Source organism: Micrasema longulum, unplaced genomic scaffold (assembly GCF_059751315.1).
Source record: "Micrasema longulum isolate JH-2025_06_02 unplaced genomic scaffold, ASM5975131v1 h1tg000163l, whole genome shotgun sequence".
Lineage (NCBI taxonomy): Eukaryota > Metazoa > Arthropoda > Insecta > Trichoptera > Brachycentridae > Micrasema > Micrasema longulum.
In genome coordinates this window covers 1,212,056-1,227,158 of record NW_028277368.1, presented here as the reverse complement: position 1 = coordinate 1,227,158, position 15,103 = coordinate 1,212,056, and the positions used below count along the sequence as shown (strand labels likewise).

The 15,103-nt window shown below is 30.6% G+C and overlaps 2 protein-coding genes across 2 annotated transcripts in view; both read left to right on the top strand.

The window, feature by feature from the left end:
- The window catches only part of LOC148284045 (neuropeptide SIFamide receptor-like), a 219,531-nt gene that overhangs the window by 156,628 nt on the left and 47,800 nt on the right, over positions 1 to 15,103 (top strand). The gene's annotated exons all lie outside the window — the stretch shown is intronic.
- On the top strand, positions 3,158 to 6,416 carry LOC148284047 (uncharacterized). The gene is made up of 2 exons (XM_088242749.1): positions 3,158 to 3,215; positions 5,183 to 6,416. The coding sequence occupies exons 1-2, from the start codon at positions 3,204 to 3,206 to the stop codon at positions 5,912 to 5,914; spliced, it is 744 nt and encodes a 247-aa protein (XP_088098875.1). The 5' UTR covers positions 3,158 to 3,203; the 3' UTR covers positions 5,915 to 6,416.

Genomic DNA, 15,103 nt, shown 5'->3' with positions numbered 1-15,103 from the left:
ATTTCACTTCGGTCTCGAACTTAATTGTTAAGTTCTCCAGTGTAACAAGGGCCAGTCTGTAGACACTTCTTGATGTCTTTAACTTATTTTTTGTAGTCTGACCTTGCGAAGTACAATACCAAATAAAGAACTCAAGCATTCATTACCCAAACCAAAGACGTAGGTTTTTGTTATAACGCAACGCCTAAAATATTTTATTTTTATAAAACATGATCCCAATGACGTTTAAAAAATAGCCACATTTATTTCCGTAGCTCTTTATCAAACTAAATAAATGAAAATTAAATTAATTTATTTGTTAAAAGGTAAATATTAGAAAAGAAACATAACATGGTAATTTAGATTTTAATTCATCAATATGGTCACCCTGCTATAATGTTCATGTTATTTAGTTCACTGAATTTAGTGCGCTGTTTGCGTAGAGGCATAATAACTTACGTGTAATTTAAGCATTTTCTTTTCAAACGCACTGACATTATTCTTCATAGCGTCACGTCCTGTGGCAATTACCCGAAAATTCAGTTTTGATTATTTAATTGACTATTTGTTTCTACGTCATTGCTAAAAAAAAAAGTTCAATTAAATCGTATTAAATTTAACTAAAAAATGTAGCTTTAAGTAAGTTATGAAAATATTAGAAAATAAATTATTCGTATTTACAAATCTCATACAATAAGAAAATATGTGAGTGAAATAAAACCAGAACCCTGAACTAGTGTTTTCGACTCTAAGGCTACTCTCCGGAGATGATTTCGCCTCGTCGAGTAGTGGTTAAGGCTCTTGCTTACTATTCTTGAGGTCCTTGGTTTAACACATGACAAGGTGAACCTTAAATATTGATTTTAAATGATATTGTAACTGCAATATTTTAACAATATTTTGAGTTTGTCCGAATTTTTGTGGACAAGGACTGGATTCAACTCCCTAGGGAGCTGTAAACATTAATATATTACAACAGAGATGAAGAAAATTTTAAAGAAGGCAAAATATAAGTAAATGGAAAAAGGCTTATGACCTGTCATTGGCTGGTTTAAGTGGCCATTTTACGCAATGTGTAACATTCACCATTCTGCATATGTTTAAACATCCATATTTCCTCAACTCTTCCATCTGTTGACTTTTTTTTGTGAAGTAACAGTACAAGAAGAGAAAAAAAGACTCCCTAAGGAAGAAATCCAGTTTGTCTGCATACATTTGGACATACTCAAAACATTGATGCGTATTAGACATTGAACTTTAATTTTAAAATTGGAACCGAAATCACGCGTCGACTCTGTTATCCACCAGCTTCGCCTCCGGTGAGAAGTGAACCACCTTGCCAAAAATGAATAAATCGTGGGACAAAAAAAGTCGTTTATTAAATGCAGTGCGTTGATTAAGTCAATTTTTTAATACAATTTCATCTGACAATATGGCCTACATTTAGAAAACTCAACGCAATAAACAATATTTTTTTCAATCCAATCAGTTTAATAATGCTTGGCTCGTTTGATTTATTTAATTCAATGTGTATTGATTTATCACGCCTTGGGAATGAGATTGCGTTATGTATATTGGATGTCAAGTCGCTTCTAGAACTGTCTCTGGCGTGCGAAAGGGCGTTTTATTTTGCGTGAAGCTTGAGTACTACCGATAATTTTTATTGATGGGAAAACCACGTTGGACGTTTCAGTGCCTCGAGCTACCGAAGGCGCCTGGTATGTGTCTCGATTAAGAAAAAATGATAGCAGATTTATGAATTTATTAATGGGCTGAAGTCCTTCAATAAATAAATAAATAAATTTCACACATACACTCGCATTATTTATACAATTTGAAATATTCGTTTAAAAATGTTGAGCAGTGTTGACAGAGTTATCTGTGCTCAGCAATATTTTGAGTACGCCCAAATTATAGTAGTACTCAGATTTTGACGTACTCTAAAAAAACTTCAATAACAATAGATTTCTTAGAGTTTTTTAAGATAAATGTTTTTTATTTTTTATTATTTATTAAACTTTTTGTACATAATTTTAATTGTACATTGGCGGGCTTATTGCTCCATGACAATTTCTTCCAACCAACCAATAAAATAAAAGTTTTATTATTAAAATTCAAGTAACAACATATTTCGTAGAAAATAAAGATACAAATAGGAATAAATATATTTGTGTATAAATTACTTTAAATCAATACCACAACAGGAAGAAGGAAAAAAGAGGAAAGAGGAAAAGAGGAGAGATAGGGGAAGAGAAATGAGATGTTTCTTCAGACGTGATTTACACAGAGATGCTATGATTATCATCATAGTTTCTCTATCCGCACTTAGTGGTGCATAGGATACAGCATTGGTATTCCAATCGTAGCGTATCTGGATAAATTTTATTACATGGAAGGTGAGGCAATTAATCTTACACTTATTTTATTTTTTTACACAATAAAACTTTTGAGCAATTGAAATTTGATATGGATTGTGGTCCCGTGGCTAGTGTCACTGACTCACGGATCAGAAGCCCAAAGTTTGCACAAGCCCTACCATAACTTGGTTCCCATTTTCGAATGGTGAGTTATTTCAACTCGTTGAAAATGTGCCAAAAATTTAAATATTTAGGTTTATCAGACGAATGCACATATTTATTATTTCCAGCCAACTTTCAAATAAATATTTCACATCCTTATGCCAAAAATCGAACCTAAAGACTAAAGCATGTCAGGCGAATGTGCCAACCACTTTTCTACGAGGCCGAGCTCTCTTCCCTCGTATTTTTTCCTGAGAGTATCCAGCGAGTCCCTTATTTCACTATTTATCTTTTTGGCTTTATGTCAACCATGTCAGTTCAAAGATTTTGACATTCTCAAAATATTGGAGTATTTTTTCATTAAAAAAGTATATACTGCAAGACGCCCATATGTGGAGTGCAGCATGGAGTTAAATGAAGAAAGTTGATACTGTCCGCATAAGGGAAGGCGGGGTGGGGCATATGCCCCGTCCCAAATTGCGTGCCGCCCCTGGGGGGGGGGGGGGGGTTAATGACGGCAGCAGTGCAAGTAATGATATCCCAGCTCGTAATGCTTATCGATTTCGACGGGTCGGAATTTTAAGTGGACCCAGACTATTTTGAAATTCGGTAATAAGTTAAATATAAAAAGACGCGAGAAGATGCATCTACAACAGTCGCTTCACAGTTTTGCAGTCGGTTGCATATAATTTAATTCGCTGAAAAATGTTTGCTCTGGTAAGCGAAAAACAATCTTACACTTTTCTAGCATTATTTATTATAATACAAAACTTTTAAATCTTTTTAGACGCGAAAGAAAAAAACATTCTTCTAAATGTAAAATATACATTTTGAAATTCATTTAAATGATGGTGATATTTTTTATTGTTTATAAGTAAATGCAAACATTAATGCTCAAATACGTATCCTAACGTTAAAAATTCATTTATGTTTCATTCGTTTTTTTTTTTTATTTGTCTATGTGAGTATTTTAATGTGTTGATAAACACGGCAAGCAGTGCTTTTTACTTTACACAAATACATTTTTAATATAATATCAACACTTTTAACAACAACAAAAATACATTTTGATTCAGGAAACATACAGTACAGTTACAAAGTTTAATATTTTACATAATTAGACTTAATTCTAATGGACCAGTGAAGTTTCCATATTATAAAGCAATTATTAGCAAATTATGTTACAAAAATACTTTGAACACAGCAGTTTCACAGAAAGAACACGGGTAGGTACAGATTATTAAAAAAATGACATTGTAGGCACATAAAATTAAAAATTTAAAAAAGAAAATGATTTTTTAAAGATATTCAAAATATAAGCATTTCCAAAATATCAAAAAAAAAAAAAAATTACATCAATTTAAAAAAAATAAGTATACATATAGTACCAATACAAAAGTAAACATAGAAAGCATGATACTCTAAAAAATATCAATTACCGTTTATCATCTTTGAAATTATTAAATAAAGTTTATTAATGCAAACTTTACTTTATGTTAAAAATATCAGCAATGTCGGAATACTTATCGCTGAGTACATGGAGTCGAATCAGAATAGCATTATATGAGTAGACTGTTTGCAAATTCTTCGACAAGTCTTTCGTCCAGGTACCTTGAAGGTAATTAGTAAATCTATAATGTTTCTTCTCATTAGTTCATTAGTTTTAAAAAGTTTAAATTTTGAATTAGGAAGTCATAAAACATTTAAGTTTGTAAGTGAAAATTCTTGATGGAAGTTCATTGTAATTTATTATATAAATAAAACACGAGTGATACTTTAATCCACAAATTTGGAATATCCAGTGACCGGTTTCATCGCTTTCGCGACATCTTCGAGACTGGTCACTGGATATTCCAAATTTGTGGATTAAAGTATCACTCGTGTTTTATTTATATAATAGGAAGTCATAGTTAATAAACTCATGTCTGATTCCGAGTTCAAAGTTATCATATGTTAAAAAAAATATTTTGAACTCTTTCAAGTGTATAGTGGTGTGAACTTATAATACGGAGTCCATATAGTTGAGTTATATTCCAACTGGCTCCTATCAAGAGCTATGAACATCAATTTCAAAGTATCAATATTTTTTAAATCCTTTGTCACTCGCAAAAGTATGTATGCATATATATAAATATATATGTGCATAATGTTTGGGTACCTATTTATTATCTCAATCATAAGATGAATTCGTTATGTTATTCTTCTTGATTCACAGTCTGTCATTGCATGACTTTAAAAAATCTGCAATTGGACATTAAAAAAAATATTTATATATATTTCTTAGTCAAAAATCAAATCAAATCAAAATCAAATATATTTTAATACATGTAATTGTAAGATAAGTTTTAGGGATATTTTGTCCGAGTTAATGAAATTGAAAAAATAATATTTTAGTGGGATAGTAATAACATATTATATAATTTTATTTTTACAACCATATGAATTTGTTCATTACGTTGTATATTATATATGTTGCTATACTTAGATAGCAAAATAATATAATGAAAATTAAGGTATTTTGCAAATAATGTGATTATAACTGACATTTTGACTGGTGTTTAAAGCAAAAGGTTTTTTGTATATTTTTTTCATTTTCTCCTTTATTTTTTGGTGTGTTTTATTTATTTATAACATTAACGTATTACAAGCGTCTGTAGTTTCATTTATATTTTGTCCATGTCCAGGTATGCCTTTTGTCTCTTTTGTCATGTGGCCTATCTGCACCTACGCCAGGACATGAAGATCCTATCTCCATATCTCGCACCAGCTCTGTGACCATTCACAGAAACACGGTTCACTCAACTCCTGTTCTGCACACGCAAGAATTGCATGTAGCTCCAGTTGTTCATGAAATACATCATGCCTCTCCAATTGTGCATGAAGTTCACCATGCCGCTCCATTAGTTCACTCCGTTCACCATGCTACTCCAGTTGTTCATCATGCCGCTTCAGTGTTGCACGAAGTACATCATGCGGCTCCAGTTGTGCACGAAGTTCACCACGCGGCTCCTGTTGTGCACCAAGTTCACCATGCTGCTCCAGTTGTGCACCAAGTTCACCATGCCGCCCCAGTTGTGCATGAAGTTCACCATGCCGCTCCAGTAGTTCACTCTGTTCAACATGCCGCTCCAGTAGTTCATTCCGTTCACCATGCCACTCCAGTAGTTCATTCCGTTCACCATGCCGCTCCAGTAGTTCATTCTATTCATCATGCCGCTCCGGTAGTTCACTCAGTTCACCATGCCGCTCCAGTATTTCATTCAGTGCATCACGTGTCGCCTGTGATGCATGCTGTACCAGTTTCTCATCACTTGGCGTATCACGCATTACCTTCGTCATCAAAATCAACAATCACACATAGCAGCTCAGTTGTCAACCATGCTGGTCACCAGAAATTACATGTTGAGAGTCATTAAATAAAAAGCATTTCATCATCGCCTTGACTGAGTTCAGTACTTACACCAGAACAAAATGTAAATGTGTCATAATTAAAATTATCATTGTTATTCTGCAAACAAAATTAAAATTTGTCTTTATACTTGTTAAAAAAGAAAATGCCTCTGGAGAACATAAACCCAAGTTCCTTCTTCTTTACACCCACGGGCTCCCGCCATTCTGAAAGGCCGTCGATGATGATGTCTTGGCTTTATTCGACGGAACTAAGGGACACGGGATTGCCAATGGAGGAGACGAGAGTTCTGCCTGGCGATAAGGTCTCCTGGAGGCGTCTGGTGAACTCCACTTGCTCCATCTAGGAGCAATATGGAAAAATTGTAAACATGCATCATTTATGTTGACATTTAAAAATAAAATTGTTATACAAAAAATAATATTTTAGGCTCATAAGCGACATTTAAATTCGAACATTAACAAGGGTTTTCAAGAGCTCGTATTAAGGGTTTGAAAAAAAAAGAAAAATTATAGTGATTACTTTAAAAGAAATGACAATATTTTGAATTATGATGCCATTTATCCTGATGTAATTTTGTTAACCATATTTTTTGTTATACCTTGTAACCGTTAGCAATTTAAGTATTTTAATAAACATATATTAATGATTACTCTTTTTATATTTTGGATTACCATTTTAATTATCAAAGCAAAACCTTTTTTTTAACATCGTTTTATATTTGGCCGTCATCATAATATTGTATTATGATACCCATGTGGTTTATTCTGTCTGCCAACTTTTTGCCTTAATATGGAGTTTTCAAAAAGTTTTATTTAATGAAAACTTTATCTAACTAAGCTATCTACCTACATACTTTAAAAAATCACTATCAGAAAAAGGGTTAAAATGTATGTAAATGCAGATTTGATTGATGCGATTTACGCAAGTTCTGTTTTATCATAACTTTTCAAATTACAGAAAATTATTAATCATTTTAAACTATAAACATAATATAACCAAGTGACGAATAATGAAATAAAAAAATATTTATTACACTAACCTAGAAGGTTTGTTCGAGTAAAATAAATAAACTGACAAAAACCATATCCAGTGATACTGGATATCAATTTGACTATGTTTTTTTTTAAAGAGCACCACATTGGTGAATTAACAGCAACGCATGTAAATTATGTGTAAAAAGCGGGGAAAAATCTAACCAGAAAGAAAAAATATATAACCTACTTCCACTATCTATTAAAATAATGAGTAACAAGAAAATGTTTGAAAAGGTTATAAAAAAATGGCTAGGGGAGCTAGGTAGAAGTAAAATGGATTGTCTCATTCGCTTAAACAAATATTGAATCAACTGCTCCACAAGTGTATAGCTTTTGTTAGGTTTTTGTTATTTTCATTGTTCGTTTTGTAATATCAATAATATAGATGTACATATATACCTAGTTTTTAAAACAGTCTGAATATTTTGTTTATTATATCTGTTTGTTAAGTTAGTCTTCTTTGTTTATTCTCAAATGTAAAAACATTTTTAAAAAGTATATTGTTAAGTGTCTTTGGCACGGGTAACCCCAGTGAGGTAACATTATTTTTTTTATTGTTTACAGTTTGTAAGAGTAAAATATGAATAAATAAATAATAAATAAAAAACCGTTATTATTATTTTTCGTATATGTAAGAATTCGGGTTACTGAATGTAGGTACAATTTTGTGGTAATTTTAGTTTAAGAAAATATTATCAGCATTATTAACCATAATTTTTTCCTTAACATGAAAATATTATGAAAATTCAAACCAAAATATTAAATTAAACGCTTATGTCGTATCTTTTTTTAATGAAACATGGCATTATTTACTCAAACCGCAAACTCCATTTTATAACGACAGAGTTTCTCTTATGTTTTGATTGTTTTAATTAATTATTGGTGGTTAAAACAATATCAAACATGAAATGTGGGAGTCGAGTTCAGTAGAATTCAGAATAATTTATTATTTTGAGCAAACGATAAAAAATTGAATGCTGAAGAAATAGAGAATTACGTAAAAATAAAAACTGGATGCACTTTTTAGGTTGAAGATTTAGGATAAAAACACAAGAAGAAGAAAATATCAAGATTGACGCATATTTAATTTTTTTTGGGAATAATCTCTTAAGAATATATTTAAATTAACGATAGTCTATGAGTCTGAGCGAATATTTGTCTAATACGCCAATTAAATACAATGTCAAATGACATAATATGTGATTCTGTCTATTCTGCGTAATTGAAGAGATATGCAAGCGGAATTGTATGATTTGAATATGCAAAAATAATTGATTATGTTTTTTATGTATGTATTTTTGTTGAATTACTTTATAAAACTAAATAATTATCTTTCTTTTTCCATACTTTTTCTCCCGTGCTTCATTTGTTGTTTTAACTTAAAGCTGCTGTCTGATAAAAGTAAGAAAATATATTTTTTTTTCATTTTAAAACGCTATTTTTTCGATTAACACAATCGTTCAATAAAAAAAAATGAAATGATCCTGAAAAAAATAAACGCTTAAAGGTTTAAAGGTTTATGCAACTACTTTTTGACCAGCAGATTACGCATCTAGAAATTTGAACTTAACTTAGGCACATTATACTTTTATAAAGACAAAATACTTCGCACAATTGGTTGTAATGATTTAAAGATAATGAATTTAACAGACGCTTGCAGACTGGCTGGGTTTTCTTCTTAAGGAGTTGTTTATATTTAAGTCTAAAGAATATGGGAGTCTAGGCACAAACGTCAACAGAGAGAAGATTTGAGGACATTTGGATGTTCAAACATAGGCAGAATGGTGAATGTTACACAGTGTGTAAAGTAGCCACTTAAACCAGCCAACGACAGGTCGTAAGCCTTGTAAGGGCCTATACTTCCATTTTCCCTTCTCGGAAATGTTTTCCAAATTGCAACAGCAACAAATCGAAATATAAGCATTTCAATAAAATAAATAAAACAACTTTGTTTTTAACCACTAATTTTTATTTTCCTCCGACCGGTTTCAAAGCAAACAAGCTTCTTCGTCAAGGTTTATGTAACTAATGAATTGATTCCTTTTTTATTTTTATCATGTTAACTAAATACTACACGTTGACCCAATAAATAAATTCGTTTTTTCCTTACACGAATGGTAATTTGATATCATTATTTTCGAAGTTAGACAGGAAAGGACCAATAAAAATATTGTTTATTTGGTTATTAATTATTGTTTTCTTATTATGAATCGCTTTTTTAATTTCTAAGATTTCTAAGTTATCTAATTTTAATATTTTATTTTCAACATGAAGTACTTTCAATTCAAAGGCATTTTAAATCACAGAAGTTTCATGGTCTTTTCCTTGAATTCTAGGTAAAATATAATTTGGTTTTTTTAAGGACTTCAAAAGTACCAACTATATTATTGTTTTACTGTATTATTATTTCTTTATTTAATAAATGTGAAATATTTTAACTACGATAATTTATTTTTATACTTGTCTGTAATACTATCGTCCATATTACAAAAAGGCGTATCTCGAATTCGTTTATTTATTAGACGACTTTTTAGGAATTTGTATGGAAAAATTTCGCCTCTAAAAATAAAAACACAAAATCTTTCGTTTTTATTCATTATTTTAAGACAGTGTGATGCTTATTTATTCTATGGACATTTTAATTTTTATTAAAATATTTATAACTCAATTTTGCCAAAAAACGACATACGCCGTTTTGAAAAATGGACGACGATATTTGTAGCGGTGTTTTATTTTAAAAAAATAAAAATAATAATGAGTAATTAACATTTGTCAAGTTACCCCGAGTGCATAATAAAAAACCCCGAAAAGTTGTTTGAGGTTCTATTAGCACAGTAGGTATAGTGGAGAGGTGGTTATAGACTTAATTGGAGGACGTCTTTGCTTCTGAAGCCGGTAGACTAAAAGTAGGCGGCCATGACCGACGGCGATCATGATAATGATATGGTAACCCAGATAAAATAACAACAAAAAAGCGTCACACCTTTAAGCGTAATTAAAGCCGTAATGAAGTGCGTTTATAATTTGGCGCTACTGGATGCAAAATTACGCATTTTTCACTCTGCGTTAGTAATTATTTTGTCCTACATATTTTGAAGTAATTTATTCATACTTTTATTGCGTTCATAATTTGGAGCTACAATTATTATGCATTTCACCGGAGGTGGCGTCCGTGGTGTAATGGGTAAGATGATTGTCTCACTTACGGAAGGCTCCGGGTTCGATTCTCGGTGAGAAAACAAAAAAATAAAAAAGATTTTATTCATGCCCGGGTTCTCTGTGCCGTAAATCACCACTGTGATTGGGCTTTTTGGCCTGTTGTAGTGTAAAAATTTAAATAAATATTTTTTTTTTTAATCTATAAAAATTATCATCATTATACTCCTGTCCACATTTGATGGTGCATAAGGCACTGAATTGATACATGAAATGCAGCGTATATTGATCATCGTATGGGTTATCAGCCTCACGTTTCAGATGCCGGTACAAGAGAATGAAATATTACAGTGTTGAACCATATATATGCAGTGAAGAATAATATTTTATATCGACCTTTTTAGGAATCAAATATATTTTTCCTGTTCGATAAGAATGGTAGGTGAACGCGCCAACCACTACACTACGAGACATACTTATTTTCATGAATTTTTTTTTTCAAGATTTAATCTGAGAGCAGCCAGTTAAAAGCACTTGTCTAGAATTCTAGAACTATTTCACACACATAACTACATGCTTAATCAGCCTTAAAATAGCAAGTTTTAGTTAAATTAGTTCGAAGTAATTCAATAGTTCATATTGAAAAGAAAAAAAATAAAGTTTTATGTGAAATAAGTAAAATTAAAATTTAAAAAAATTGAAAATAGAACAATAATGGTGTAGGACATTTTTCCACATTAGAAATTAATCCCAAGATCATTTTTATTATGCTAGAATTATCTTATTTTTAACTTTAAAATACATAACCCTTTTAGTCCAGGTATTTTTTCAAATTAATATGAAATTTAAGATTTATTTACTCACGCACCTACCGAAATTAAAAAGCGGCGCATTCGTTTGTTTACTAATGGGCTTCCCTAAATTCGTAGATATTTTTCCTGCTTAATTTCATCCACTATTTCGTTTTACAATAAATAAACAGATATCCTCAATTTTATCTATAAGGTGGATATTAGTTCTCTGTATGAAATGTAAAATAAGCGTATTTTTTAAAAAACATATTTAATTGTAGATTTTCAAAGGAGATACTTTAAATTTTTTTCTTAATTCTTTGGTACATTAATTTCGATTTCATTGTAAAATAGTAAAAAAAAAACTCTCTTAACTTCCCATCGTAATGGGGCCCTGCAAACGTCAGCAATCATCAGTTATACTTAATACAATTAAAATATACAATTTAACATCGAAAAACATGAATGTCAAGCCATTGTGTCTTTTAAATGTTCCGTAATTTTGTAATAGCATTTTCTAAACAACTAGTGTTTAACAAATCATGTTAATTTTCTTGTTGGCAAAGCTTAAATGTAACTCGGCATTAAGTTCTAAAAGCGTATACAGTTTGCTTAAAAAAAGTTTATAATTTTTTGGAGCCTAGAGGGGCACAGTTAGTCTTTCTTTATTTCTAGTGTTAACACTTTGCAGTATATTGTTAATCAGCATTACAAAGAAAAGTTAGTTTTTAGTTTGACAGTTGGTTCTGGTCGGTTTATTTGTTTTGGAGTAAAATCCTGTCGTCATTTGAAAGGCTAATTTTAAATATATTCCACCATAATTATATTGAATTGATTATTTTTCTTTATTGAGTTAATTTATTATCTTGTTTGAATCATTAAATAATTTTCCAAGGATAAAATATTATAAAAATACAAATTATTAAAATCGATTCCTGTAGGACCCACAAACATATTTTTTTTTATATTGGTACTGGAATTTAATCAGGTCGTAAAGGGTTCAACATGTATTTTGAAGGATTAAAAAGTAAATGGTATGTTTCACTACGCGGTTTTTTGTGATAAATTATTATTGTTCACTGTCATTGAATGGGTTATGATAATTCAAGGTAGTATGAAATTTAAGTACTTAAATTTTATGATAATGAAAAACTGATTGATATTTAAAATTCCTAAAGCTCTATTTTTGTAAAACAATACCTCGAGAGTGCTTTACAAAGTGATTCTTTAAATATTAAATTAATTTCTTATTTTGTCTTTAAATGCTTGGATTAATTTGAATGATTTAGATAACGGGTAAGTTATAGGTTTACACAGTTTGCATCTCTGTTGGAAGATTATTCCATGCCACAGTGTCTGCTACCGCAAATGCGCGTTCACCAAATTTCGTGCGTTGGTTGCATACATGTATAATAACTTTTCCTATTGCTGTAGATGTAGCTGATCTAAGCGTTCGACGTCTGACAGCTAGTTCACCTAGAATGCATAATTATTTTTGACATTCCGGAGCAGAGTGACTTACCCTCTGTGAAAAACGTTAAAAAAATCACGTTTTTCTTTTTATAAAATAGAGTTGAGTAAAAAAAATTTTTTTTACTACTTTTTAATAGCATCAAAAACCTTTTTAAATTTTTAATTTTGAATTCCCGAAAAACGGTCATTGCATTGGTCACGCCCCTTATACCTTACGATTTATGATAATTTTAAACTTTGTTCTAGACCGTTTAAACGGTCTAGAACACTCAAATTTAAAACTCAAGTTTTTTAGAACATCGCATTGTCACGAATCATGACGTCACAATTATCAATACCAAACATGTCGTGTTTTTAGTCACATTTAAAAAAAAAAATTTCTTTTTTAAAGTTATATATGAAAACATTTCTCCACAATATCCATATTGATTTTGAAAATACAATTAAAATTATTCTTAATTCATTTCAAATACTTTTATCGGTATTTGTAGTATGTGATATTTCCCTATCCTCGATGAAGTGGAGTTATATGACTGAAATTAAGAGTTTCGAAAAATAAGTGTCGTTGTGATATTTATGACTGACTGTGGACGAGTCATTTAATTCATTGGTAGACCTGCGTAGATACCATTACAATAATTGGCATTAGACACTACAAAAGCATTTATTAATTGACAAGCAGCATTATTCGTATCTTTTTGCTTATATATGTTTTTCAGCTGGTAGAAGCATAAACTTATCATCCGATAAATTTTAGCATCAAGAAGCACTAAGGAAGACTCCCAGTAGTATCACGGTGGGTAAAGCGGTTTTACTTGTATCAGGTCGTGTCATATCCTGGATTGAATTCTATCGTCTGACTAAAGTCGTTTATAGTTATTTCGATTTAGATGGGTTAAATATAAGTTTTTAAGCTACCCAGTTTTCCATTTTCTCGATGCATCCATCAATTTGCCGTGATCGTAGAACAACAATGGATGTGCGAAAAATGTGACATTGACTTTCTTTTACATTTTATCTTAAAAAAACTGTATGAATACTTCATATCCTAAGTTTGAAAATATATCAATAACTTACTCAAGTATTTAATTTTCTTTTGGTACTTCTAAAGTGTCAAAAAAGATTTTAAGCCGCTCTCATGTAAAGTTGAATTAAATCACTTGGGCCGTTGTTCTACAATCATGATGAATAAAGTTACCAAGTACACCACTCTCGCCTTATTTACAATGAAAATAAATTAGTGTACCAAAAACGTAGTTTTCTACACAAAAAATATTTTTTTATTTTTTTTATTATTAAAATAACAATATCTTTAAAATTGCTGGGAAAAATATAATTGAATTTTAATTTAAACAAAACAATTCAGATATACCAAATCTAAGAAAAAATATCTTGAACACATAATTTTCTATTTTTTATTGCCATGGTCATAGATTACATTCATCATCAAGAAACCATTCATCAAAATTGACAATTTAAACAACCAAACCACAAAATTTGATGAAATTGTTTGATAATGTCATAATAGTAATTGTAACCTTGTCATTGTATAAGCATTGTTAAAAATGTCTTACAAAGCAAATTTTAAGTCAAGATAATTATTTCTTTGAAGTCAATGTTTATGCTAAAAATGACAGTACTTTACCCATAATAATTCATTTTCATGTCATCTCTCCAATACTGTAATTCCTGATCTCTACACTCATATAACAAGTCAACTATTAATGAATATTAATAAGTATTTGTGTACATTATATAACCACTTAATGACTTTTCCATGTTCACCGGTTTCGAGTCGTACCCGTCAGAACATTAACCACACTAGTACAAAGTTTAAAAAGTGGCAAAAGTTAAACGTCATTCGAGAAAATGTCATTTTTACAAGATGTTGTACTTGTTTTTCATCATCATCATCATTCCTTTTCCGAGCACTGAATTATTACACCAATCACAGCGTATCTTAATCAATATTGTTCAATGAAGGTAATGTGATCATTCGTACGTTTCAGGTACCAGTCCAGGAACTATGAAATATTCTAGTGTGAAAACACCCTATTTAAAATAAATATTTCATATTTACCATGCTGGGAATCGAATCTGAGACCTCTCGCATGGTAGGCATACGCGCTGACCCTTACACATATTTATATGCCGAGGTATTTGCTTTTACGTTTACATATATTATTTACATATAATTCGATTACAAGCGCTTTAAATGGTATGTTATGTATGTAGTGAGCGTTTTCGACACGTTTTTCTGTTCTCGTTCAATCGAGGATATAAAGCTGTCAAAGCTGCTCGCGGTATTTGGGTAGTGGACAGTAAAAATGATTTAAATTATTAACTAATTTGTTTTTTTTTAAAAAATTATTATTGAGTTTTCTTGTTCTTTTCATTTGAAAAAAGCGGACATAACTTACATTAATATCCAATATGAAGTATGTTTTATTTTTTATTTTAGACAAAAAACTTTGTGCTTCTTAAATTTAAAAGCATTTCTTTAATGATATAATGATAATTGATTAAGAGCGAGAAAAGAGACAAAACTTATATTCTCTGTAATATACTCTACATAATCTAAACATTGTCCTTAACAGATATCCACACTGTAGTTAAAAGTAGTTATTACGCGCCATTGTTCTTGAACTTTGCAACAATGGTGATTGGACTCATAAAGGTAATAAACCCAAATCAGTGATCGAGCATCCCATTTCCAAGACAAACAAACACGATTTTTTT